Source organism: Odontesthes bonariensis, chromosome 6 (assembly GCF_027942865.1).
Source record: "Odontesthes bonariensis isolate fOdoBon6 chromosome 6, fOdoBon6.hap1, whole genome shotgun sequence".
NCBI classification, from domain to species: domain Eukaryota; kingdom Metazoa; phylum Chordata; class Actinopteri; order Atheriniformes; family Atherinopsidae; genus Odontesthes; species Odontesthes bonariensis.
The window spans coordinates 15,302,452-15,330,332 of record NC_134511.1 but is presented as its reverse complement, the minus strand read 5'-3'; the positions used below and the strand labels follow the sequence as shown (position 1 = coordinate 15,330,332).

Sequence of the window (27,881 nt, the reverse complement as noted above, 5' to 3'; positions counted from 1 at the left end):
TTCCTGTCTTATGTGCAGCAAAAAAAACCCGAGACATTCAAATCATACTGTGGGGCATGATATAATGTATGTAGATGCAGTGGTTTGCAAAGATCTCCAAGATGCATGAGGCTAACGATAAATGTTTCAAGAATGGTTAGTGTACTATTAGCTACTTTTATTGTTATTTCTGCAATTTAGAAGAATTGGTTGATTAAGTGTCTGCGAATTCTGGAAGCAAACAAGATCATTATTCTAAAAACGCCTCAAAATTCACTTATTCACCTATCTGAATATCATTGTGTGGGAAAACCTTTAAAAAAAAAGCCTGATCTCAGAGAAACAGAATCCCTCTGCAACAAGACTGGGCAAATCTCCCCCAAACAAGAAGCTCTTAGCTGTCTACAACAGCTTTGCCAGAAGGGAGCAGACAGAATGCACATCACTTTGCTTCTAAGGCTTTTTTTACATGGTAATCATCTTGACACTAAAGGATGGGCCAAAAAAAATGTAACACTCCTTAAATATTAGTATTATGTCCCTATGACTTTTGGGAAATCAAGTCAGTTTAAATAATTTAAATGTTCACTGTAGCAACAACCAGGTTGTGTCTAAACTTATTCCCAGTTTCATAACTTCCAATTCATTCTTATGTACTGGCCTGATGTACAGGCCTTGGCATCCATTTGAATTTCTTTTCAACAACATACATTTATCATTAAGTTGTTTTGTACACTTATAAACTAAAGGATTTCAGCAAGGACTCCTGGACAAATTTCGTTTGATGTTTTTTTTAAACACTTTACACTATGCTACACAAAATGTAGCTTAGTCAACAGGGAACAAATTATGTAATGTATAACTAACTGATAACTAACCAGTACTTGATTATCAGCTAGAAAAAAAAAAAAAACTAACAATGGTCGGTTAATTAAATTTAAAGAAAAATTAGAAACTTATCAGAAACTGACATTTGTGACAGTGCACTTTACTTGCTCTTCTTTCCCCAGGGACAACCATCTGCTCCTGGACTTTAAGGTAAAGTGGTGCATCATAGATTATCTGTGGTTCTGTATTACTTTAACTTACTGTTTCCATGTACTTTCAAGTAAAATGAAGATTAATCTGATTAGTTAGTCAATAGTTTCTTGCTACTTTACAATCATTTCCATAACAATAAGACCACATGACTCCCAACAAGTATTATATGCATCATAGAAAGACCATATTTATATTGATAATCACATTCTGGTCACTTCTTTAAACATTAATGATGTGACCATAAACAAGTGTGAAGAAGAGAATGTGTACCAGCTAAAATAAATGGTAAAATATTGGGGTTTGAAAGAACAAGAGTAAGGGGTCAACAAGCACCAAAGGACCAGGCCAGGGGTACCTGCTCAGAGAGAAAAGCACAAATTAATGACACAAATAAAAACATACATACATAGAGAGTAAAGAGAGCACAATGAGGGAAGGTGCATCATGAAAGGTCCTCCAGCTGCAGAGGCCAAAAGCAGCATATGTTTCAGGGTAACCTGAGCTGAGACATGCCTATGGTTTATCAAAAGGGAAAAAAATCAAGCCTAATCTTAAAGGTAGAGAGGGTGTCTGTTTCATGAACTCATACTGGTATCTGGTTCCACAAGAGTGGGGCCTGATAACCGAAGGCTCTCCATCCCATTTTAGAAACTCAAGGAACCACAAATAAAACCTGCAGTCTGAGAGCAGATTGCTCTGATGGGATATAAAAACTATGAGTTCTTTAAGATATGATGGAGCCTTACATGTGAGGAGAATAATATTCATTTCTACATGGGATTTAACAGAAAGCCAGTGAGGAGAAAAATTCCAAAATTGGAGAAATATGATTTCTCCTGCTAGTTTAGAATCACAGTAGTCAAATCTTGGAGTGACAAATGCATGCACTAGTTTTTCTGAACTACTCTGAAACAGGGTGTTCCCCTTCAGACCCTGCATCCATTGGAATGGACATGACATATTTCTGTCTCTAAACCAATAAATACTTTCTAATTGAATGATGCCAGCAGTGCATGTTACTGACTGGATCCTGATTATCCAATCACAATCATTTCATAACTTTGAGCAAGCTCTGAGAGAGTGACAGACATCAGACAAGACAAGCATGGCTGAGCGACTGCAGAGAGGGAGGAGCAGGTGCCCATTTTCAATCAAAAATATCAATTTATGTTCATGCTGGCCAAACAAATTTGCTCTCAGTATAATTGTAACAGTTACAAGTGATAATATTTGTAGTTATTTTGAATATATATCATATCATTAATTTATAGGATGTTTTCAATGTCTGAATTGGGCGGGTTCAGCTAACACTCACATGTTTAGTGTCAGTATATATATATAAAAAAATACCTGTAAGCTTTTCATTTTCATACAGTTTACTATGGGAAAAACAGATTTTTCAGGTAATCTTATCTGCAGTCACACATCTATTGTGATCATGTGCATGTGTCAGATTGCATCATTTCTGTATCTTCTTGCAGGCTCCGGGTTTTCCTGGTGATGACCTCACTGCTGTTCCCTACCCACTCTGTGATACACCTTCAAGTTCATGTGCATGTTAAAAGCTGTACACAGAATCAAAACCATGCAAACATCCAGTTCCACATGTTTAGGTCATACCTGATTGGTTATTCTGTGGAAAAACTCAGCATTATTTTCCTTATGTTTTTATGACATTTTACGCCCATTTTGTCGTGGCGTCCATTGGAATGGACATGAAAAAATACTATTAAAAACATGAGTTATCAAAAATGATATTACTAAGGTGAAAGAGGGGGGGTCCTACAAACCTGTTTTATATGTAGGTTAAGGGACAGATCCTGGTCAAACATAACTACTGTTTCCCATGGCAGTGCTGTAAGCTAAGTAAATGCCACCTGCATAGCTAAACAGTGTCCTCCTGACACTAAGGCCCCAAAAACAATTGTATTTTTTTAGTACCAAGCTGTTATTAGCAGTTACTTCAGCCTTTGTTTGGCGGATGTAAAGCAAAAAAAATGCTCTGTATCTTATTGTAAAATGTTACTAAATTAACCCCTTTTGTAGGGGGTGTAAACACTGCTTTTTAACAACTTCTCTATTCTCTCATAAACTTGCATTCTCACTGGTCCACTTCATTTGTTCGAGCGTTAACTCGCATTAATGATGCGCCACTGATTCAGCGGACAAGTCTGAACACAGGACAGGGCAGACTGGTCCATTCATAGCAGGCTTCTCTTCTCTTCTCTTCTCCCTCTGCAGCAGCAGCAGCAGCGTTCCTGCTCCGCTCCCCCACGCGCCTGCAAGGAAAGTAGACACTGGTCCAGAGGACACTCCTCCCCTCCGTCCTCCGCAGAGACGGAGCTTTCTCTCTCTTAAAACCATGACCAGGCTGCCAAGCTTTCTCGGCGCATGTTTCCCCTGTAAGCTTGTTCATGTCATGACTCGGTGCAGCGCCCAATCGAAGAGGTCCTCACTTACGTCGCGGGATCTCCAATGTCGAGGACTCTTCTGCAGGGCTTTGAATTCGGTTCTTTGAATTATGCGATGTTCGGAGGAGTGTTCGGTCCTTTTCCTTCTGCACTTTGTTTTCATTTTGGCGGCCGGCCACGAAGAGCTCTCTGGTAGACTCCTCTCCCTCTTTGCAGAACAAGGTCAGTGTGGTGCATGGAAACCGAGTTAACTGAGTGCATGGGAAAAAAAAAGTTTGTATGGTTTACTGCATATCGATGAACACTAAGATGGAAGCCTATTGGTTTTTTAATTAAACTCTGTTCTGCAGGTCACTTGTCCCAGCTGGGGTCAGATCTTTCCATTGTCCAACCAGTGAAAACCAGCGCTGACGGAGAGTTTATCTCCCACCGAGTGTCCCACCACTTTAAGGGTGGGAGAGCCAGGCGTGACCTGCAGTCTCTGTCTCCAGAGGCACAGGTTTACTACAAGGTCAAATACAAGGGTCGAACTTTAACGTTCAATTTGACTGCAAACAGTCACCTGGTTTCAAATGACTACATCCTTGAGAGGAGGAATGGCAGTGCCAACAGGACTGAGCATCGCCTCTCCGAGGGGAATTCCTGCCACCTCATTGGAACTGTGGAAGCCTTTGCTGAGAGAGGAACGGCTGCCATCAGCACCTGCAATGGAATGGTAAGATGATTCTTTGTTTTACGCACATAACAGGGAGAAGTGGTCCGTTTTAATCTCTCTTGGCAGTCCCATTTCTCAGATTGAACCCTCACAGAACTATTGTGCCCTTTACTTAGCTCAATTTGCTCTGAAGTTTTAACTCTTCGAAAGATCTTGTGGCTTTTGGCAGGAAGATTTTTAAATACTCTACAGAGGGGGCAACGCACAGGGGAAGCTGGTACGTGGCTTATGAAGTAAGCAAACCTCTCCATCTGACAGTGCCCTGTCTGTTAGTCTGCTCTTCAAAGACTTCCTGACACTATTTGCAGAAGGACTGTGCTGTAGACCCGCTGACTGCTGCTGCCTCTCTGTCAACCATGAGACCCTTTCTGTCTCCTTTGTCTTTCAGAGGACTTCCTCTTTACTTTCGGCATCACTCATTCATTTATTTTTTATCACTACTGTCTTTACTTGCAAGAAGTCTTTGCAAACTCTGACTGAACCTGCAATGTGTCTTTGTTCTGTGCTGACAGGGAGTCTCAGTAATGGCTTTTGGCTTATTTTGTGGAAAAATAAGATTAGACAGATGGAAAGGGGCCCATACTTTTTGTTCACTGAAGTTGTGCCGTTTTACTCACGCTGCCGTGTTTCTAATCAAATGTGGAGTTCAACTACAAAGGAGAAAAGTCAGCTGGACAACAAAGTTATGGAGGAGCAAGACATTTGATTTGTTTTAACAATACCACAATTTACGCCACTATTTTGAAACATCCACTTAGGAAAGAGATATAGAGGAGGAGGAACTTCCTGCCCCTGAAATGATGGGATGTGTCACTTTTAATCATGAAGAATGTTTCAGTGTTTGTGTTTGATTGTGTCACAGCAGGCATTTCTCTCCGGCAGGGCCTTGCCTTCTGCCTCACTGCTATGTTTGCGTGGGTTGCACAGCCTCTTCCCGACGAATTTTGTGAACGCTCTTGCACATGTGACTCATAACGAGAGTGAAATGACAGGCAGCCCAGCGTAATTTATATCTGACCCACTTTACACGCTCTCAAGTAATCCTCAAAGGAAAAATGTATTGCATAACACTAAATTCCACTTATTTAAACTTATAATATTAGTATTTGTATGAGTGTGAGTATTTGTTCGATAATCAGTTTGTCACTTCATTCCCAACCTACAAGGGGAGCTGATATGATGTATTGCATTGCTTTGTTCTGTGGAAAAAGGTTTATAGCAGCTAAGAACACATACAGTATGCTAAACAGCAAGACAGATGTGGGAATGATACCTTGCCAGCTGCAGAAAGGACATTCACCCTCAGGAGACAGAGAGAGGAGATCTGCTTTCAATATAAATCCTGACAAGTGTTTGTGTATGTTGCACAAAGTAAAAGTTATCGATGATGAAAAGTTATGAACTTGAAGCATACAGAAAATGGAACAATGATGCAAATGTAAAGCATTTACACATGAAGATTCCAACAGTGGTTCCTAACTTACTGGCATAAATTGTAATCAGTAATCAAAGTGTAAATTCCAATAGTTCTAAAAGCCTTTTTTGTCAAGTTGCCAAAAATTATGAGTCCACAACGACTGCAGTGAATTTTTTGTGCTCCTAAGTGTTGTCTTACTTGCACCTCTACGGTCAATTCAGAATAACTTATTAACCTAACATTTGTGTTATCGGACTGTTGGAGGAAGCTGCAGTACCCACACGCACAGACAGAATATGTTTATGTCAAACAGAAAGACCCCAACTGAGGCTCGAACCAGGAACCTTCCTGCTGCGAGGCGACAGTGCTAACTGCCACACCGCTAACTGCCGCACTGGTGTGCAGCCCAGCAATGAAAAAAAAACAAAACATCAAAATAAATTGAGTTTACGCTACACAAAAAAAACAGGCACAATCAATTTTGAGTTAGAAATACACATATCATCTACAGTATCTGTATTTGAACTAGGAAGCTGGCTGAGTAAAGTCTGAACAATATCACATACAGGTCCTCTGGGTAGTAGTGCATGTGTGAAAATGGTCTAAATGTTGCAACCCCACCAGACACAGAGTGGCATCATGCTTCCTAATTACTGTAAAGCCACAACATAGTTCCTGCCGCTACATTAAAACTGCCAAGCCTATCATTTTAACATGCTGCATCAGAAATGATGGCCCAGATGCCAAACAAACAGAGCTTTCCTGCTGTGAGCTTTTCTATATTAGCTACTATACATTGTGTCTTTACTTCATGCACATTATCCATCATTTTACTCTTTTCTGCCCAACTGAAACCATGAGGATCAGAGCAGTTTTTAAATCTATTTATACATCTAGTTATCCATAAAAGACCAAACGTTAATTCAAGCAAACTGAAAATTTTCTTCGTGGAATCTTTTGGAATCCCTAAGGCACAACTCAAAGCAAGAACATGCAAGTTCAGAGCTATTATAAAGGTATTTTCCTCTTAATTGTTTCTCAGGACTCCATAGATGAAAAATGACAATAATGTTTTTGACCTCTGTGGAAGAAATAAGCTCTCATATATAATTGTACTTTAACCTGAATAATTGCAAAGAAAAAAAAGGTCTGACCAACTTCTAATCAATTAAAATTGGTCTACAAATTATTGTAATTAATCATTATTGCTGTAATGAGCACCGTTTAGCCCCCACCTCTCCTTGTGTCCCAATAATCACTGCTGAGGCCACAGGCTATGTAACAGCAGACACTTTATTTCAAGCCCAGTTGGCCAGCACACCAAAAGCCACAGAAGCAGGAAATATAAGTAAAGCAGTTCCACATGGCTGGTGTATTTAGAACACAGACCGGTGTTATGGTGACCTCCCTTGGCTCTGGCACCTCGCACCCAAACAACATGCTTCCTCTAGGTCAGAAGAGGGGGATTAATGGTGAGGAGGAAGCGAAGGGAAAGAGGTGTAAGAGGGAGAAGAGGTGGTGAAAGTGAACTCCTGTTTCAGGCTGCCGGAGTTGACAGAGCATTCAGGATTTAGAGCAGAGACCAGGTGTGTCAGAGGTGATTCTCCTTTTTTTGGGAGAAATAGCAAACAAAGTCTTAAGCTCTTTGTTTGCTGAGCAGAGACATCACAGAGGATATGTGCATGGTAATTTAAGGATCACAAGTAACACCATAACCACAATCTACACGCAGAGCCTTTCATGCTGTGTTGCTCAGTAGGACTGCGGTTGGTATGCACATCATACACGTCATGCAGAGCTGAAGTTTGAGTTTTGAAAAGGCCTCTCTGTAGCATTTCTTCTGGCTGATCCACCGTCTGCATTTGTCTACGTGGACGCACTTGAAGTTCAACACTCAGCGGTAGATACTGCAGATGACGGGAAGGTTTATAACAGGCAATACCAAGGAACCTATCTGAAACTTCAACCTCACATGTTTACTGTGTTTTTGTTCAATATTATGTCTTGCAGTAACATAACAGTGCGAAAAAGGTGAAAAGATAACGTGTTGTTGCTGTCAGACATAATGTTTGGATGAGATATAGAGCAGTGTTGAAATCAGCTGAGTGTTCTGTGCACAGGGCCTCTGGGAAACTTTCCCAGCTGAACATGGACATATCAGCCTGCATGCTTTGGAGATGAGTCCGTCGTAGTTCTGGGAGCGTTGGATGAAGGCCACTATTTGAGTCAGTGTTGGAGAGCCCCTTTTTCAGAGTTATGTTTGAGTTAAGAAAGATAGCCGAACCACAGGCGCATACACAGGACTTTTGCCTGGTTTTTATAATCTTATTGTTACTTTTTGTGGCTTGTGCTGAGAAAACATTCCAACAACCCAGCTGTGTCCAGCAAAATGCATGTTCCAGTGTGTGTATACACGTTTTCTAAGACAAATTGTAACAGGTGGTGACATATATACATATATATATATATATATATATATATACATATATATATATTTATATATAGTCTTTTCAGAAGACCCCAGATTTGTACTTTCTGAACTCCCTGAATGCAGCATTTGGATGTCTGTTCAGAGCTCTACAGAGTGCTGAGCGGATATATTTTTCCCTTTTCTGAGAAACACATGTAAAACTTATCAGGATGACCCAGAAAGATGAACCGTGTCCGAATAGCAAGGTTGATCCCTGGAACCACCTGGAACAGCCAAACTGTAAGCACTGTGCACCCTAGAAATCCAAGAATCAAATGCAACAATCGTGTTCCTAAGTTCAATTTAGTCATACAAAAGTTTTACTGTAGGAAAAAAAATTCTTCTTTAGTACTCAGTTGTGATGATGCAGACCTTCCTTTTTCCATTTATGTGGCACTTGGAAGAATCGTGCCACTCTCATTCTTTCGTTTTCAAGTTGAAAGAAGGAGGGGTTCATCCTGGAACAGTCTGGGCATGTTTGAGCTGAGCTTGATGCAAAACCTATCCATAAATACACACACACACTTTTGCACTCACTCACACACACACACACACACACACACACACACACACACGCCCGCACACACTCATGGAATCACCTTCATACCTTGCATCTTTCAAAATTAATGTTTTCTCCAGTAAAGTCAGTTTATGTGCAAATACAGTATTTTCAGGTTGTTGTTATTGTGTGCAAGATCATACATCTTTCTGTGTGTTCACCTGCAAACCTAAGTGATCAGTTGGTGAATAGCCTGCACCAGTAAGAACATGCATAGCATACTTAGGAAGGAGTTGTTGTGTCGCTGCTTCTTCAGACGGAGAATGTGCCTAAGGGAAGGAGAGAAGCTCATATTCAGATGTGTTAGCTAATGATAGCTTCCACCCAGGTGGAAATTACTTTGGAGTGGTAGTCTCAGATGACTTTAAGAGGGTCGTCTACCCCCTCACCTTTTAAGTGTGGGAGTTAGTGACACTCAAAACCTTTTTTTGTTGATGGGCTCAGAAACATGCTTGCTAGGATTTTCTTTTTTTAATCAGTCTGATATTGTTTGAAAATAAAAAGGAGACTGAAAGCTGCATTAGTGGATTTTTGGATAAAAGCATTCTTTTATTCTTAATTACATTCTGGAGCTGGAGCTGAACACAACGGTCCTATTGAATGAGCATTTTAGACGTGCCCTGCTTTTCATATTTGGCTGCCTGCATCTTTTCATTGTATGATCAAAGCCCAAGCTTGCTCTGTCAGTGCATATTTATCGGTGTCAATATTATCATTTTCCTTAGAGAGGCTTCTTCTCCCTGCCAGAGGGGCACTATTTTATTGAGCCTGTCCCGAAATCTCCCGAGGATCCTAAAGGAACTCCAGAGCCACACATCATCTATCCGAGAGCGTCCACAGAAATTCACAGAAAAAAACGCAGCCTGAAATCCAAGCATACCTCCAGCCCCTGTGGAGTTCAAGGTGTGTCTCTCAGTTTGTGTGTTTGAGTTGGCATAATACTGCTGGTGTGTGTGTAATTGCAAATGAAGCATCATTTCTTTCTCTGTCTGTACCTGAGTCAAGCGAGGTTGAGTGAAATGCAAGTGGTATTTCTCATTATTCACGCTTCAGATGCTCCAAGTGAAGCTGTCCAGGTGGAGAAGGAGAGGGAGGAATGGGAGAGGGAGCAGCAGAGGGGGGAGGCTCAGGCACAAACCCGTTCGCAGCGCTCAGTCAGCAAAGAGCGATGGGTGGAGACCATGGTGGTAGCTGACTCCAAACTCATTGAATACCATGGCAGTAATAACGTGGAGTCCTACATCTTCACCATCATGAACATGGTGAGGGGTCGGAATTCCCCTTCATACTATCTCAAAGCAGTTTTTTCTTTGTTTATTTTAATTATAGGTGAAGGATTTTTGTGTTGACAGGTAGCTGGGATCTTTCATGATGCCAGTATTGGGAACGCTATCCATGTGATCTTAGTGCGCCTCATCCTGCTTCAAGGAGAAGAGGTAACATTAATCTGAAAATGTTCCTCAAGAGTGTTTCTGTAACATTTGCTCCAGCAGTTCTTAGATTAAGCGTTGAGTAATAGAAGCACATACATGTCAAAGAAAACCAAATGTGGTTAACTCCAGATCAGCCTCCAGATTTGTGAGGATGAGGTAAACTATGTATTTGTTTATTTATTCATATTTAGATCTTTACAGATACCCTTTTGCACAAAAAACACTCTTTTAAACTTGATAAATATGTTAGTGATATCCTGACCTGAACAAACAGTCAACAACTTGTCAGGGCTGGTGATATGTAATTTCCAATGTTGCCTTTTTCTAAAAAGTGAATGAAGGTTAACACGATATTTTGTAATCCAGTCCTAATCCTCTGACGGATGTTACGCTTTAATCTCTGAGACAACTGAAAAAGATCCAGAATTCATTCAGTGTCACTTACATATTTGTAAATGGTTCTGTAGCTACAGAATGTGGAAGTTTCCAGAAGACGGTGTATCTAGCTGTATCTCTAATTCTGCTGTTTGTCGCAGAAAGAGTTGAAGATCGTTCACCATGCAGACACCACTTTGGCTAGTTTCTGTGCTTGGCAGAAAAACTTAAACCCCCAAAGTGACACACACCCAGCCCACCATGATGTGGCTGTGCTGATTACCAGGTAAGTGACACACAGCTCTGCATGTGCTCGTTGGCAATTTCAGTTAATTAGATCATGTAAATTAACAATGTGCAAGCATGGCATGTATACACGTAATTTGCTTGTGTTTCTTTTACCTCCCGAAGGAAAGACATCTGTGCAGGAATGAATCAGCCCTGTGAGACTCTGGGTTTGTCTCATCTGTCTGGAATTTGTCAGCCCCACCGCAGCTGCAACATCAATGAGGATTCAGGACTACCTGTCGCCTTCACTGTCGCTCATGAAATGGGCCACAGGTGTGTCTCTATATTGCCATTTACTTGTTGTGAAATCCTAAATCATGGAATATCACAACAATGGGCAACCTGACAAAGAAATGATCAGTTACTATAGGTTACACAGCATTAGCTCAAATGATGTTAGTGAAATGGTGTTGTGCAAATAATGACTGTGTATCTAGTAACCAGCCATAAAATGATGGACACCTGAGAGGCTTGTTCTGGGAAGGGCGTTATCTCATTCAGCAACAACAAAACTTGGTGCATAAAGGTGTTGGGTTTGTTTTTAGCTATTGATTAAAGGGACATACAAAATAAGGTTTTAGGCACTTTGTCAGCTCTAGAAGAATGGTCATTGTCGGTCTTGGTGCTCAGAGGATACTGGTCCAGGTTCCAGTTGGTGTTAACATATGTGTACAAAGGCTGAATGAACATATTTTGTAAGTATACTGTAAAATATAGATTATGTAGGAATATTTCTGATACCCTGATTAGGATACTTTTCCACATTGTTGAGACAGAACATGAAAATATTAGAGTATTAGAGAATATCACTGCAGACCTCTTTCAATTTTGACTAAGGCTCAGCCCTTGCTTCTGGAATTGTTAATAACCACAGATGACAAACATGAGGGCAGGCACTACTGTCATATGTGTCAGCATTATGCAACAATTTTCTAAAAGCATAAACCTTGTTCAGATCAGAGGCAAAATCAGCATTTCTCACATGAAAGGACTGAATCCACTACAGCAGCAGGACGATGAAGGCCATTCATTGTTGAGGAACTCTTATGTGTGCAACAGCGACAACATCACAGATATTCATGTTAATTTGTGCTTGAATGCAGTTTTGGAATTCATCACGATGGCCAAGGGAATGACTGTGAGCTGCAAGGGAGGCACCCATTCATCATGTCCAGACAACTGATGTATGACAGCTCACCGCTCACTTGGTCTTCCTGCTCCAAAGAATACATCACACGCTTCCTGGAGTAAGGCTGAATCTGAAATAATCTAATCTAATGATAATAATATAATTATGAAATGATGAATCCTTTCAATTTGTTTGCGGGGGACACAGGAGTTGTGTGTAAATTATGTGACTTTCCAGCAATGTGAAATCATTGGGGAAATATATTGTAGGCTGAATTCTAAGCAACATTGACACCTGTATGCAGACAAAAGTGGATGTGTTGGTGCAGGTTTCAGATGGGTGTTGAAAATGACCAAAAACGCACAAAGCATGGAAATCAATGTGCTCTTTTGAAGAGAGACACAAAGGGCAGAAGTGCAAATATATGCTCAGGCTAAGTTTATTTAAAGCCAGAAAATCGAGCCAGTGACAGACAAGCAAAAGGAGCAAACGATAGAAAGAGTGAAAGGGAACCTGAGAGGCCATCACAACTCAAACAACTGTCTTCAGGTGTTTGCTTTGACTCTCGTCATTTTCTGTTGAAAAGTGTCTCTGTGATAGATTAAAAAATTCCTCTCTGACAACTACAGCTTCACCAGCTGCTGCAAAGTCAGAGGTCAGAGCTGATGTTTGCTGAACCCTGACTTCTTAATCCGTGTTTTTTGCAGCTAGAATAATCTTTCTTTTAAGTGCTTTGGCAAGTAAATTTGTTTGTCAGTCCTTTGAACGCTTTTGTTAAAATATCAAAAATTAAATGAAAATTGGGAATTTATTGTTTTAGGGGTGATGACAACAGCAATTTCCTTTATGTTTTTTTTTTTTTTAAACAGATGTCACCATTTTTTAAATATATGGAGAATAAATCAAAATTAGGGCTGGGCAACGATTAAAATTTTTAATCTAATTAATCACATGATTTCCCTGATTAATCACGATTAATCGCATTTGTACGCAAAATCCAAAAATGAATGTTCCAAAAGTAGTGTATAGCTTATACTATTTAGTTTTATTTTAAATGTGCTGCCATATGAATGAAAGTGCCATAATATTTGTTGTGCAAACACACTTTTAACATCAGTATTTTTATGTAGTTTTTATGTAGAAGCCTCGCTCCACTGTCTGTTTCCTTGAATGACTTGCTGCTATCAGTTGTGTGTTTTGCCTTTAAGTGATATTTTAGACTGGAACTACTACGATGATGAGACAATTCAACGTGACAGTGTTTACAGATGACTTTGGTTCTGTCGACTCCGCCGTCTGGAAGAACTTTAAAATGAAAATGGCCGAGTAAAAGTTCCGTACCCTTTTCCATGTTTGGTGAATCCACCAATTACTTTCTTTTCCGATTCCGCTGCAGACAGCAACAGACTTTTACAACAATAAAATAAATAATAAAATAGGGGTGGTTTGTGGCGTAATGGGTTGAGCAGGCACCCCATGTACAAGAGGCTATAGTCCTCGCTGCAGCTGGCCCCGGTTCGAGTCCCGCATCAGACAGCCCTGTGCTGCATGTCGTTCCCCCTCTCTCGGCCCCCTGCTTCCTGTCTCTCTTAACTTTCCTATCCATTAAAGGCACAAAAGCCCCTCAAAATTTTTTATTTTTTATTTAAAATTTAAAAAATAAATAAATAAATTAAACATGCGTTAATGCGCGATAAAATATTAATCGGCTTTAAATGATTAATGCGTTAACGCGATAATAACGACTTAACTCGCCCAGCCCTAATCAAAATATATTTAAAAAGATAAATATATATATATATATATATATATATATATAAATAAATATCAGATATATTGTGCCAACAGTGTGTTAGTAAGTAGTCCATCAAAATTGTAAATGTTTAATATTAGCATCTGCATTTATCTCTACTTTAAATAACAATAAAAAATTAAAACCATTCTTAACAAAATTATTTCAGCAACTAAATATATTGGGTAATAAATCAAACTTTTCTGTTGAGAAAAACCTTAGCAGGATACTTAAAGTAGAGCATGTTGAAAAAATAATTACTCATGTTCAAAGTGACTTATTTTGCAATAACAATTTTTAAGTGACATATAGTGACTTTAAAATGTGTCCACACTATAGTTAAACATTTGATACTGCAGATCTTAGAGTGGATCAGCCGTCTGGGATCACCCTAAAGCTAACCGCTAATTATGCCTTGTTATGATTTGTGGTTAGCTTTAGGGTAGGATTTGGATGCTGGTTGTTATGGTTAGTTGGTTGACTTGAGCAGCGCCGCAGATTCAGTTTAACATCAAATGTTTGACACTGTAGGAAAATGCATATTGATGCTGCTTTTCTGTCCGTGTTGGGATTATGGTGACATCAGGTGCAGTCTTCCGCTACAATCCCTAAGCAGCTGAACGTTGTTCATCACTCTGCAGTAAGATTCACAGGTGATAGTTATAGCTCCTATTTCCAAGAACTGGTGATATCCCCTCTTTGTGAGGTGCATTAACAACCTGGTTTTATTTGGAGCAATGTCTGATAGTAACCCCTTTATGTAGCTTTTCTTGCTACTTTTTGATGTGGTACTTTATTGAACACGCTCCAGTAACTGGATTATGTCACAGACCTAGAATCACCTTTAACTCAGAATAGTAAACAGAGCAAGAAAAAAATCAAAAACTTTTGCCTTCTTATGGGTTAGGGTTCCCCTTTCGTTTCACTGTCAGCTGTTTGTCAGTCACCACACCCTGCAGCGCTCTGTCTTTTTCATCTCCTTTGACTCATTCGGTTTTACGTGTCATTTCACCTGTCTTAGTCGTGGCTGGGGTTTCTGTCTAGATGACCGTCCTTCTAAGAGAGACCTAACCACCCCGCTGGCTCGTCTGGGCATCCGCTACACCACACACCACCAGTGTCAACTCCAGTATGGTCCAAATGCTACCTTCTGCCCTGAGGTTGATGTGAGTATTGTGCACTAGCTGAAAAGTGAATGTCATCAGGGCTGTAAAACAACAACCCTTCAGCATTGTTTCTGGATTACATGTTCCTCTCAGAACGTTTGCCAGATCCTCTGGTGTTCAGTGAATGGGTCCTGTCGCTCCAAACTGGACTCCCCTATAGATGGCACTCGTTGTGGACCAGAGAAGGTAAGCAATGCCAGCTGCTTTGTCTTGTTAGGGTTTCATTTTCCTGGAAATGGTATCATTAGGAATATGAGCATGTCTGGAACAAAGGATAAAGAATAAATGTGTCATATTGAGTCATCTCACCTTTTTTCTCTCTTTTATTTAGTGGTGTATATCTGGAGAATGTGTAATTGTGGGTAAACTCCCTGAGACAGTGAATGGAGGTTGGGGACAGTGGAGCACCTGGTCTTACTGCTCCAGGACCTGTGGAACTGGAGTCCAGTCAGCAGAGAGGGAATGTGACAATCCTAAGTAAGAGCCGACTCTAGATCTTGCCTCGTGCCATGAAGCAATTTCTGTAATCAACCCTTTTTGCAGTGTCCCAGTATTTGCTTTCTGTAACAGAAAAGATTACATGAAACAATACCAGTCACATGGTTGACTTGAAACCTGCTGTCCTTCACAGACCGGAGTTTGGGGGAAAGTACTGCACTGGGGAAAGGAAGCGTTATCGGACCTGTAACACAAAACCTTGTGAGAGTGTTAAACCAACCTTTAGAGAGATGCTATGCAGCGAGTTTGACACTGTGTCTTACCACAATGAGCTCTATCAGTGGATTCCTGTCGCTAACCCATGTAAGTGGTAAAATCCTCAAATCTACAATAAGACACCACAGACAGCTACTCGAGTATTTTGCTCTTTCCGAAGAGAATCAAATTATGTAGTTGTTTATATTAATCAACAGGGGGCAGCATTTACACTTGAAACCCCACAGTGATACACATACCCACTCTATCTCAACAGCGCTGTTGTGTGTTTGTGTCAGTTTGTGTATTCAAATCACTGTTATTATAGTCAGCAACAACTCATATGAAATAGATATAATTTCGATGGTGTCATCAGATTTTCCTTGTTAGCTGTATAAAAACATGCAGAAAACAAAGTATGATTACGCCATTTGGAGGCAATTCAGTCTGACAAAAGTATCTTTTACCCACAGTCTCTTAACATTTCATTAGAATTAAACTGCAGTCTTCTCTTTCTCCCCTCTCACAATCATCCTTAGCGAACCCCTGTGAACTCAACTGTCGACCAGTCAGTGAGTATTTTTCTGAGAAGATGTTTGACACTGTGACTGATGGAACGCCGTGCTTCATGAACAACAACTCCAGAAACATCTGTGTTAACGGAGTATGCAAGGTAGTGTGGCTGGGTAAGAGACTAATAGAGACTGGGGGGAGTTATAGTGGAGCAGGTTGACATGCTGCAGTTCCATTATTCTAAGACACAAGGAGAAGGTTCTCTGTGGAAACTCCCATTGTGCCGTAATCTGTGGGATTTGCTGTATTTTGATGTGTTTGTGTGTGTTTTGTCGGCAGGAGGTAGGCTGTGACTACGGCATTGACTCAAACGCACTGGAGGATCGTTGTGGAGTCTGTTTGGGCGACGGCACAAGCTGTGAGACAGTTTATGAGTTGTTTGAAGAAGGAGAGGGTTTTGGTGAGTGTAACACCAACTATTGAAATTAGATTGCACAAAAATGAGAATTCATATATTCACAAAAATGTAGTAATGCGAAACAGACACACTCTTAATGATGAAAAGCTTTGATTTTACCACCAAACGAGGGTTAAAAAGCACATCGTTCAAATTGATGTCTACAGGCGGAAAGTTGTTTCAGGACAGTTCATTAGCATTACGCCATTGTTTCTTTGTTGTCATGGCAGCCACCTCATCCACATGCTGCAGCTGTTTGTCCTGCTGTACTTGGCTAATGTGCGCATGCATGTGTGTCTGCAGGCCCTCGTTTCTCAAAAGATGCACGTCTTTGGCTGATTTTACTGCACTTAGAAGAGAATAACTCACCTGCTAGATCAACATACCGTGAAGATAGATTCATAAGGAAAGAGGCCCTAAAACAATAAAGACCCCTCCTTCCCACCATTCCCTTCTCTCTCTTTCTGCGTGTCTATTGCCTTGCATTGCATCTTTCCAGATCACCGACCCAGATGTGTAAGACTTCAAACGACTTAGACCAAGGGCAAATTCCCCCTCCTTCCACAAACAGAAACACACACACACACACCTTCCCACAAACATCATTAAACTCCAAAGACCCACTCATTGCTGCGTTGGTTCCACCCACCCACCCAATCCCCACACAATAAAAACCAGAGACAGGGCAACGCTCCCCCACGCCGAACAAGCACACGTATAGTCACACACACACATGCCAACCCCCATAGACTGAGCCCACCCTCTATTAAACATCAGAGAGAAGCTGTCTGGTAGTCTGGATGTGAGTGCGGCTGCAGCCATGGTGGGCCACCCATTACCTCGGTGTGACTCTGACTCCCCTCCTGACTCTCCCAGGGTACGTGGATGTGGGTGTGATACCCGAGGGGGCACGGGACATTGTGGTTAAGGAAGTGGAAGAGGCAGGTAACTTCCTGGCTCTGAAAAGTGTGGGGTCAGACGAGTTCTACCTTAACGGCAACTTCATCATCCAGTGGAATGGAGAGTACGAGGCAGGTGGGACAACATTCTACTATGAGCGCAGTGGGAACATGGAGAACCTCACTGCTCCTGGACCCACAAAACAGCCAGTCATGCTCCAGGTAGACCGCCCTAATGACATGACACGACTTTTCACATTATTCTTACAAATATCTGCTATCATTTAGAGTCTATATTGGTTTTGGGTTGAATGAGTTAAAAAATAATAAGGTAAGTCATTCACACATTTTTTGGCACAAGGAAAAAAAATTGTTAAATGGGCTATTTTTTTTAATCAAAAGTACAGGATAAAAGTAGTAAGTACAAAATCAGACTGATCTGAACCTAACTTAATTTGTATTTAGTTGTTTCATGTGGTTTTTAGTTAATTTTTCAGGAGAGGAATCCTGGCATAAAGTACGAGTACACCATCAAGAAGACGAAACAGTCAGAAAATGAAGTCACTGAACCTGTTTACAGCTGGAGACATGGAGCCTGGACACACTGCAGCACCACCTGTGGTCTAGGTTTGGCTTGTGCTTGACTTAAACAATTTAGTTTACTTTTCAGTTAACAACTGCATTAGGGGGATTTAGTATTTTGGTTGAATCGTGATGTTTGTTCTGAATTTCATCCGATCTTAGGTGAGCAACACCAGCCTGTGCGCTGTTTTGAGGTGGACGTGGGCGTAGTCGATGAGTCACTCTGTGACCCAGACAACCGACTAGCAGACAGACACAGAAAATGCAAGAATATGGAGTGTCCTGCTAGGTGTGAACTCTTGAATGTTCTTTTTAGAAATACTTTAACAGTTTTTCTATCACAGTCGTAGTTGTCATGACTCTACAACACATTCTACTAAATTGTAATAATAGAACATTTTGAGAACAAACTAATTCAATTGCTGTTATAGTCTTTTATAATTTTTGGCTTCAAATGGAACCTTAACACAAATTAACAAATTGAAGCGGATGTCAGTGGTTAGATTTATAATCTTATGTCTTTGATGACATATATTATCTAAAAGCATTGTTCCTGCAACTCACCATTTCAGCAGTTACATACTATTTAATCCAACAAAGTTCTTGTACCGTTGCTTATAATTTGACACCATTAAATCTTTAGAAGGTGTACCCTTCCATCGACATACAAAAAGTGGTTACTGGAAAAACACGTCACCCTTCATGCAGGATCACAGGATCAGTTTGTGACCTACTGGAGACCAATGACCTGATAATCAAAAGATCTAAAAAGGTCTAGCAAATGTCATCAATGCAATGTCTAATGAAACAAAATCACTTAGGATATTATTAACACAATACTGATGTTTGATGTTTCATTTTTCACATTACTATTGATACCAGGATGTCCTGCTGTAATATGCCTACATTCAAAGCGGGTATTCATAAATGAAAGATTTTTGCGTCAGTAGCTTACTGAATTTAAGTTGAGTTGTTAGCAACATTATGAGATATTTCAAATGATACCAATCCCTATTTATTGTTATAATGCGGTCCATTTGATTGTCAGTGGTTTGTTTCCTCATCTTCCTCTCCTGCCTTCCGTCTCGCTCTCAGGTGGTGGGTTGGGGGTTGGCAGCAGTGTAATGCCACCTGTGGATCAGGCGGAGTGAGAAAGCGAACAGTTCTCTGTGTCCGCACGGTTTCAGGAGAGGAAAGGGTGCTCCACCCTGTGGAATGCAAGCATCTCCTTAAACCAAAGCCTGTGGTGCCATGCAACAGAGATGTGCCATGTGGAAAGGAATGGACTGTTGGTGACTGGGAAGAGGTAAACATTTCTATATCAGTTTTATTTTCTGCTGGTTATTTGGGGATTTACAGATCCAAGGCTTTTATAGCATCTATCTTGCCTTAACTGAATGTGTCTCTGACCTCGCAGTGCTCTGCCACATGTGGAGGAGGCGTCCGTTCACGCAGCGTCACATGTGCACTGGCACCCCAAAAAACCTGTGACCCCTCAACCAAACCTTGGTCCAGATCACTATGTGCTCTGCAGAACTGCCCCAACTCAAGTCTTCGGAGACAACCTGGGGTGCCCCCTCCATACCGCCGTATTTACCCACCTAAGACACCCCCGACTAAGCATCATAGCTCACCCACACTGGCTCCCATGAGCACTACAGCTGCACCTACAACACCCACCAAAGAAAGTACAACTTCTTCCATTCCTACTACCACATCCCTTTCAACCCCTAATACAGCAGTCCTTGACATCATAGATGAAGATGAATATGAGTTTGGTGTTATGATGAGGAAAAACAAGGATAAAAGGAGGAAGGTTAACCCCACTCTATCCAATTCTACTAAAAAGGACTTGAAAACTACTAATGTGAAGACGGAAAACATAGAAGACAGGGAGGAAGAAGAAGAGGGAAGTACTCCAAATGGGATGATGTTCACTCCAGGATATGATTATGTTGTTGAGGACAGGACATCAGAAGAGAAGATTATCGACCTTGATGTTTTTACTACAGCGTCATCATTTAAAAGAGTTCCTAAAACAACCACAACAACGCCACAGACAAGTTCACTTACCATGCACATAACCACAACTATCTACGCCACACCTCTCACCAGTACTGAGACATGGGCAAAGACAACTCGCTACTTAACCAGCCAGCACACCACCTCACATATCAGTCCATACAACCACTGGACACATCGCATTCCACTGACCACTCCCATTTACAGGGACCACCCAGTGTCCTCCAAGTTTGGCTCTCACACCAAACAAACTCCCTCTACAACTGCAAGAAAACAATTCACCACTGCAGCATCACCTCAGCCCACAGTAACGGTTATCAAAGCAAAGAAGCCTGCTATGACTCCCAAGAAGAAGAATTCCTCCTCTCGTGCTAAAAAACCTTCCTCCAAGTCCAATGGTAGTCGCTCCAAGAGCCAAAACCAGCAACCAAGAAGTTCCAAAAGCAGCTCCATTGGTGAACAAAGGAACCTGATAGCCAGAGAGACGGTCAGCATGGATATATTCTGGGTTGCAGGAAACTGGAGTGAGGTTTGTAAAGTTATTCTATTTTGCAGAAAAATGTGGAAGTCAATGTGGAACTGCCAAAAACAGCAGTACCTTAAATAGCTTGTTGAGGATATATCTATTATATCTGAGCTGTGCATTTATTAAAAGGTAAACTGTTCCAGAGACTTCAGGTGCCACTGCAAAAGCTCTATCCCCTCTCTGTTTTAATCTGGTTCTTGGAAGATCTGAGAGAAACCAGCTGGTTCACTGCAGTGCTCATACAGCGGTGTGGATGTTGATAAGAGCTGTTAAATAAAATGGAGCCGATCCATTCGAAACTCCAAAATCAATCCAGAAATGGACAGAGAGCCAGTGAAGGGATGCCAAGATATCAATGTGTTCATGCTTTTTTAAACCAGTTCAAAAACGAGCTGCTGATTTTTTTTTTTTCAACCATTTTTCAACCATGCAAAGATCACTGATCTAGACCAATGTACAAAGCATTACAGTAGTCAAGTCAAGAGGTGACAAAAGCGTGAATAACTTTTTCCAGGTCTTTGAGGGGGAGATAAGGTCAGTGCCCACAGCTTTGGTTTTGTACACAGAGTGTACCCTCAAAGCAACACTTTTGGATTTACTGGGTTTCCAGAGCTGATAACAAATCCTCCTGTCACTGTAGAAAATGGCACTGCTTTCTGCAATAAAATGTATTTTATTGTGACGTTTAATGTCATCATTTTTTTTAATTGTTTTTCTCACCTCATCCAAGTACTTAACCATAAGCAAGGGCTTTTATTGACTACCAACTGTGTTACAGTAGCAGTATAGGATGATGTTTTCCTGTCATCATGCAGTATAAGCACAACGGGTGCACAACTTTCCACCTCAGAATAATTTCTGTTAAGATACAGCAGACCCCCATGTGCTGAAAAGTGACATGAAAGGCACTTGCTCAGATTCAGTGTCACTGTGTGATGAGTTGAGAATGAGGATGTGCTGGGAGTCCTTAAAGAAGACTTTGAAGTCACAGTGGCTGTTGGCAGAGTGAAAGATGATGTGGTTTTAATGGTTATAGGATCTGCTTTTATCAGACTGAAAATGATAGGGTAAAAGACAAAGTCAGTGAGGAAATTGCGGTTGTTGTTCTTATTCTTGGAACTTTACATTGCTGTGTTATATCAGTGCGTCACTTTAATCACTTTGTCACCCAAGTACATATAAACCAAAGCTGAATCTTAATCAGGAAATGCTCATGTTTCCCCAGTGTTCAACAACGTGTGGAACTGGAGCTGTATGGAGAACAGTGATGTGCAGTTTGGGGAAAGAAGAAGACTGTGCCAGCATGAAGAGACCTGAGCCTGCAAGAACATGTCACCTGCAGCCATGCGCCACCTGGCAAACTAGCGGCTGGAGCAAGGTGAGTAACCATATTTCCTCTCAGTCATTAAATCTGATCATTAGACTTAGACCAAATACTTATTTATAATGACTCTTACAATGTCTCTTATTTTACAAGACAAAGAAATGGGCTCAACTTGGTTGTAGCTCTCACTTATCGTTTGTGTCTCAGGCATTTATTGCAATCTAATATTCTCCACAGTGTCCAGATAGCTGTGCATTAGTGAGGAGGAGGTATCGTGATGTCCAGTGTGTTGATTCTCAGAGTAAACGTCCCCTCCGACCCTTTCACTGTCAAGCTGTGTCTAGCAGGCCTCTCAGCACACTGGTTTGCCCCCCCAAGCACTGTATGAGCTGGAGTGTATCACCCTGGGGACCGGTAGGAGCATCACACGTTCATATCTCAATATTATCCCACTTTGTTTTACAATTTTGTTATTCATTTCATAGCTTGTAAAGGGTTTTAAATGTCATTGAAGATAATCATGTTGATTCTCTTTCTAATCTGAAGTTGTGCTTAGTCATGCTGATAGACTGCAAAGCTATCATCAGTTAGCTTTGCAGTTAGGGAGAACTGATCTTTTAATGTCAGACAATGTGGCCTCAACTAAATATGAGGGGAGCTGAGGATATTCCACTGCTGTCCTCTCCTCAAATTGAAATACTTCTGTCTCATTGGTGTCCATTATTATTTAGTGTAGAATGTACAAATGTAGAAGAATGAATTTTGTTGCAGTCTTAGCTAAAGCAGCCACCCCCTTCAAGTCCTTTTGTTTCCTTCAGTGCTCTGGCAAATGTGGAGAAGGCATCAGAGAGCGGCTGGTGTACTGCCCTGAGGCTCATCACTGTAGCACCACTTTGAGGCCTAACGGCACAGAGCTGTGCAGTTTACAGCTATGTACTCATTGGAAAACTGACGACTGGGAGGAGGTTAGTCACACATCGCCCATCCAAGGAGTCTCTAATTGTTTTCTGCAATTTTATTAAACTATTGCTCTTATTTGCAGTGCTCTGTGAGCTGTGGTGGGGGCCTGCAACAGCGTGCAGTCAACTGTGAGAGTGAGCAGGATTTGGCTGTCATGCCAAACAGCCTCTGTGAGAATATTTCCAAACCAGAAACTCTCAGGAAGTGCAATATGCAGGAATGCAAAACAAACTCAGGTCCGTATGGAACCGTCTGTTTTTAGGTTTATCTCACTTGGACGAAACAAACTTAAAAAATTAGCTGTGTAAAATTCTCGAAAGCCACAGTTGAGTACAGGTTTTTAGCAATTGTGTGGTTTATTTGCTCCTAATGAAGCAAAATATAACTTTTGTCCAAAAATATGATAAAACATGAAATTTGGATCTTGTGAACGGATGTACTTCCAGTTCACTGTTTTGACTGAACAACTTTCAAAATTACAGCTTTGAGATGACTGGCAAATATCAGCTAAGGTGTTATTTTTTCATGTTATTCGACTTCAAGTTTATTTTTATGCTTGTCCAGTTTGCAGGAAAAACACAATGTCCTCTCGCTTTTGTGACAAGCTGAAGCTGTTGGGTCGCTGCTCTCTCAAGTCAGTCCAAAGACAGTGTTGTGTCACCTGTGGGCCATAACCAGGACTGGACATCCTGGCTCAGTATATCCTCATGCCATGCCGATGTAAAGCCATGTACAGACTGAGATGACCGTTTCAACAAGCACAAATGAGTGAATACAAACAAAACTGGCTGAGGCTGAGAGACTATTGTTTTTTCTTTCCTGTTTTTTTTTTTTAGTTCTTTGTTGCCTTCTGATATTTAAAACTTTTACAAGATAAATCGTCAAGAAAACAAGCCAAAGCCCTGCCACTAATGCTGGAGACTTTTTTAAGCCAAAAGGAGACAAAAAAATGGACTCAAATTCTTAATAAATGGGGAACAAAATGTTTTTAAATACAATTCTTAATAAGAAAAATAAGAAACTAATGTTAAAAATGACAAAAGCTAATTTGAGCATGAAATATTACACTTATGCAACTGAAAGAAAATAATATTATATTTTGATTAATATTCTGGGTTAAATGTGCATTTATGACTTAATAAAGGTGCTGTTTTAAGTATGGTGCTGATGATTCACATCTCGGCTGTCACGTTACCAGTCACAAGATTTGAAAAAACTTACACTAAAAACTACATTAAATCAACTGTAGAAGTTGAACCGTTCTGCTTGCGAGCCGTGGTGCTCCTACTGTGGTGTGAGATTTACCAACAAAAAAGAGGTGTTGCAGGTCATCCCTCTCAAGTCTCTCTAAAGATGGCCAGTGTGTCTGTGTGATGTTGTACAAGCATCCAATCCATTCCCTTATCCTATTTCCTGGTTTGTACATCCTTGATTCCTCTTTTTGACTCCCCTCCACAGGTCTTAGCCCTTCTAAGGGATACGAGATTGGGAGACGAGGGACAAACACGAAGAGAGAGGAGTCAAGTAGAGAGATACAGTACTTAACTAAAGGGCACATCCTTACTTCAGAGCCATCAGCAGCTGCAACATATGATCGTGTTGTTTCAGCCTTCTTTTTGTATTTCTTTATTCCAGTCAGATAAGCATTTATAGTGTTAGTGGAAAAATATAGATATTTCATTCATTCATTTTCCATACTACCTTCATCTATCCCAGCTGCCACTGAGTGAGAAGCAGGGTACACCCTGGACAGGTCGCCAGTCTATTGCAGGGCCACCAAATTTATGAAGAGGTGTTAAGGTGTCGTGCCCACATTACATGTCACAGATGCCAAAAAACACTTCCGCAAAGGATAGACCTGTGAATTTTTTGCTTGTAGCTCCTCAGACAAACCTCCTCTCTCCTCACTTCTCTCCTCTGGGTCCATTTTAGGAAGTGATTCATCCTTCTCAGCAAATAGTTTTTCTGAGATGGATCTCCATGTACAGGCAGGAAAATTGAGGAAACAAGGAGATACAAATTTGGGCGTGAGATAATTGTTATTCACAGGATATTCCATCTTGTCTTCATCAATAAATATGATGATAAAGATGTTTCTTGTAATTGAAATAAAGTTGTTTTTTTTCATATTCTTAAGCTGTTGTTTTGATTCTGTGGCTCTATTCTGTGAGATTTCAGGTCATCCATCCAAACATTTTAAGATGCTTTATCTATCCTGCCCTGTTTAGAAGGTAGGCGCTTCCCCATCTAAAATGAAGGGGACGTTCTAAAACACAAACTCCACAATTGTATCATCCTTAGCAATTGTATCATATCCTCTGCATCACAGTCTTTTGCTTTATGATCTTTTGTGTTGCCAAGGTCATTGTTGCCCATGAGTGACATGCTGTTGGACGTGCAACACCTGAATCAGAAGCTCTGTTTCAGGGATCGGGTTCAGCTGGCCCAGATTTCCAAAGCTTCTCTACGCCATATAACTTGACACGAACGGACCCTGTCCTGCTACGCACACCCTGCCAGTGTCATCCAAGCCAGAAACCAGGAGTTTGTCAGCAGTAATGGAAGGAGTAACACAATACTGGGTCAATGTGGAGATTCGTGTCCTAAAACAGTGTGTTTGTGCACGATGTGTCTGTGTGTTATCATGACGAGGCAAACATCCAGTTGTATTACCTAACCACAACTGTCATTCTGTTATGTCATTGTGTGTTGCTTAGGTAGCAAAGTTGCACAATGTTCAGACCGTTAAGCTCAGTAGTAGGGACGAAAGTCAAAGAAAATCTTAGGTTGTGTATTCAAGAAGCCGTTCACATTTTTCAGCTTGAAAAAAAAAATTTCTAATTTCAAAAATGTTCAACAGTACCATTGGAATCTATTTGCATTTTCCTGCAGAATCATGTATGATTTTATCGAGAAAAGGAGGCAAAAAACAAAGTCAACAAGCAAGTCATCTGGATAACAAATAAAGACATTTTCAGAAAACAGAGGCTAGAATAAAAGATTATATTGCTCTCTTTACTTACACCAGTGCAATTTTCTGGAAAAGCCAGGTTTAAACTTTTTCTAAACAATATAAGTGTATGATGACTGGAGAATTTCTAACAAAAGGAAAATGGTCATACAATTACTGTTAACGGCTTGGGCAACATGAGTTAACTGTTCTTATGCCAAACTTCTGTGGTTTTGGGTTAAGCTGTCAAATGTTTACCTCAGTTGTAGATTTTCCAGACCTTCTCTGCTTGTTGCCTTCAAAGCTTTAAACATTTCAAACACAAAGCAAATTACGTAACTTGTCTACTTATGTAACTTAATCTGCCCACTTTTCAAAGCATTTATTTGGCTAGTTCTGCCTAAAATTGGAAGAATATTTTGGGTGGATTTTTGCATGTTTTTCTTTTTCTTTTTTTTGTTGTTTGTGTGTTTTTTAACAGGTTGAGCTTACGATACGACAATTTTCTTAATGCCATAAGGAAAGTCAAGGATCTTGGTTAAATAGGGAAGCATTAGGCTTTTAAAAAAAAATTGGAATTCTTACATATGGACAAAAAGCCGCTTGTGATAAATATCAGCCCATCTAATTTCTTCTATTTATTTTAATTCATCCATCCATCCATTATCTTCCGCTGCTCCGGGGATCGGGTCGCGGGGGCAGCAGCTTGAGCAGAGAAACCCAGACGTCCCTGTCCCCGGCCACTTCCTCCAGCTCTTCTGGGGGGACCCCGAGGCGTTCCCAGGCCAGCCGAGAGACATAGTCTCTCCAACGTGTCCTGGGTCTTCCCCGGGGCCTCCTCCCAGTGGGACGGGCCCGGAACACCTCACCAGGGAGGCGTCCAGGAGGCATCCTAACCAGGTGCCCGAGCCACCTCATCTGACTCCTCTCAATGCGGAGGAGCAGCGGTTCTACTCCGAGCCCCTCCCGGATGACCAAGCTTCTCACCCTATCTCTAAGGGAGAGCCCAGACACCCTGCGGAGGAAACTCATTTCAGCTGCTTGCATTCGCGATCTCGTTCTTTCGTTCACACCCACAGCTCGTGACCATAGGTGAGGGTAGGAACATAGATTGACCGGTAAATCGAGAGCTTCGCCTTCTGGCTCAGCTCCTTCTTCACCACGACGGGCCGGTGCAGAGCCCGCATCACTGCAGACGCCGCACCGATCCGTCTGTCAATCTCCTGCTCCATTCGTCCCCCACTCGTGAACAAGACTCCGAGATACTTGAACTCCTCCCCTTGGGGAAGGCTCTCATTCCCGACCTGAAGAGAGCATGCCACCCTTTTCCGGCCGAAGACCATGGTCTCAGATTTGGAGGTGCTGATTCTCATCCCAGCCGATTCACACTCGGCTGCGAACCGCTCCAGTGAGAGCTGAAGGTCATGGTCCGACGACGCCAACAGAACCACATCGTCCGCAAAAAGCAGAGACCCGATTCTGAGGTTGCCAAAACGGACCCCCTCAATGCCCTGGCTGCGCCTAGAAATTCTGTCCATAAAAATTATAAACAGAATCGGTGACAAAGGGCAGCCCTGACGGAGTCCAACCCTCACAGGAAACATGTCCGACTTACTGCCGGCAATGCGGACCAAACTCTGACACCGGTCATACAGAGACCGAACAGCCCATATCAAGGAGTCCGGCACTCCATACTCCCGGAGCACCCCCCACAAGAGTCCCCGAGGGACACGGTCGAACGCCTTCTCCAAGTCCACAAAACACATGTAGACCGGTTGGGCAAACTCCCATGCACCCTCCAGGATCCTGCCGAGGGTATAGAGCTGGTCCACTGTTCCACGGCCAGGACGAAAACCACACTGCACCTCCTGAATCCGAGATTCGACTATCCGGCGGATCCTCCTCTCCAGTACCCCACGAAAAGACCTTACCAGGGAGGCTGAGGAGTGTGATCCCCCTATAGTTGGAACACACCCTCCGGTCCCCCTTTTTAAAGAGGGGGACCACCACCCCGATCTGCCAGTCCAGAGGCACTGCCCCCGATGTCCACGCGATGCTGCAGAGGCGTGTCAACCAAGACAGCCCTACAACATCCAGAGCCTTGAGGAACTCAGGACGGACCTCATCCACCCCCGGGGCCCTGCCACCGAGGAGCTTTTTAACCACCTCGGCAACCTCAG

The 27,881-nt window shown here is 41.6% G+C and overlaps 1 protein-coding gene across 1 annotated transcript; it reads left to right on the top strand.

The window, feature by feature from the left end:
* Positions 1 to 3,267: 3,267 nt before the first annotated feature.
* On the top strand, positions 3,268 to 24,880 carry LOC142382077 (A disintegrin and metalloproteinase with thrombospondin motifs 12-like). The gene is made up of 24 exons (XM_075467544.1): positions 3,268 to 3,653; positions 3,782 to 4,146; positions 9,318 to 9,495; positions 9,646 to 9,854; positions 9,945 to 10,028; positions 10,562 to 10,686; positions 10,812 to 10,961; positions 11,792 to 11,935; positions 14,631 to 14,775; positions 14,869 to 14,961; positions 15,107 to 15,252; positions 15,407 to 15,576; positions 16,008 to 16,141; positions 16,321 to 16,441; positions 17,315 to 17,559; positions 17,823 to 17,964; positions 18,082 to 18,208; positions 19,015 to 19,225; positions 19,337 to 20,470; positions 21,693 to 21,845; positions 22,029 to 22,205; positions 22,610 to 22,756; positions 22,834 to 22,987; positions 23,316 to 24,880. The coding sequence occupies exons 1-24, from the start codon at positions 3,542 to 3,544 to the stop codon at positions 23,423 to 23,425; spliced, it is 4,776 nt and encodes a 1,591-aa protein (XP_075323659.1). The 5' UTR covers positions 3,268 to 3,541; the 3' UTR covers positions 23,426 to 24,880.
* The last annotated feature ends 3,001 nt before the right edge of the window (positions 24,881 to 27,881 follow it).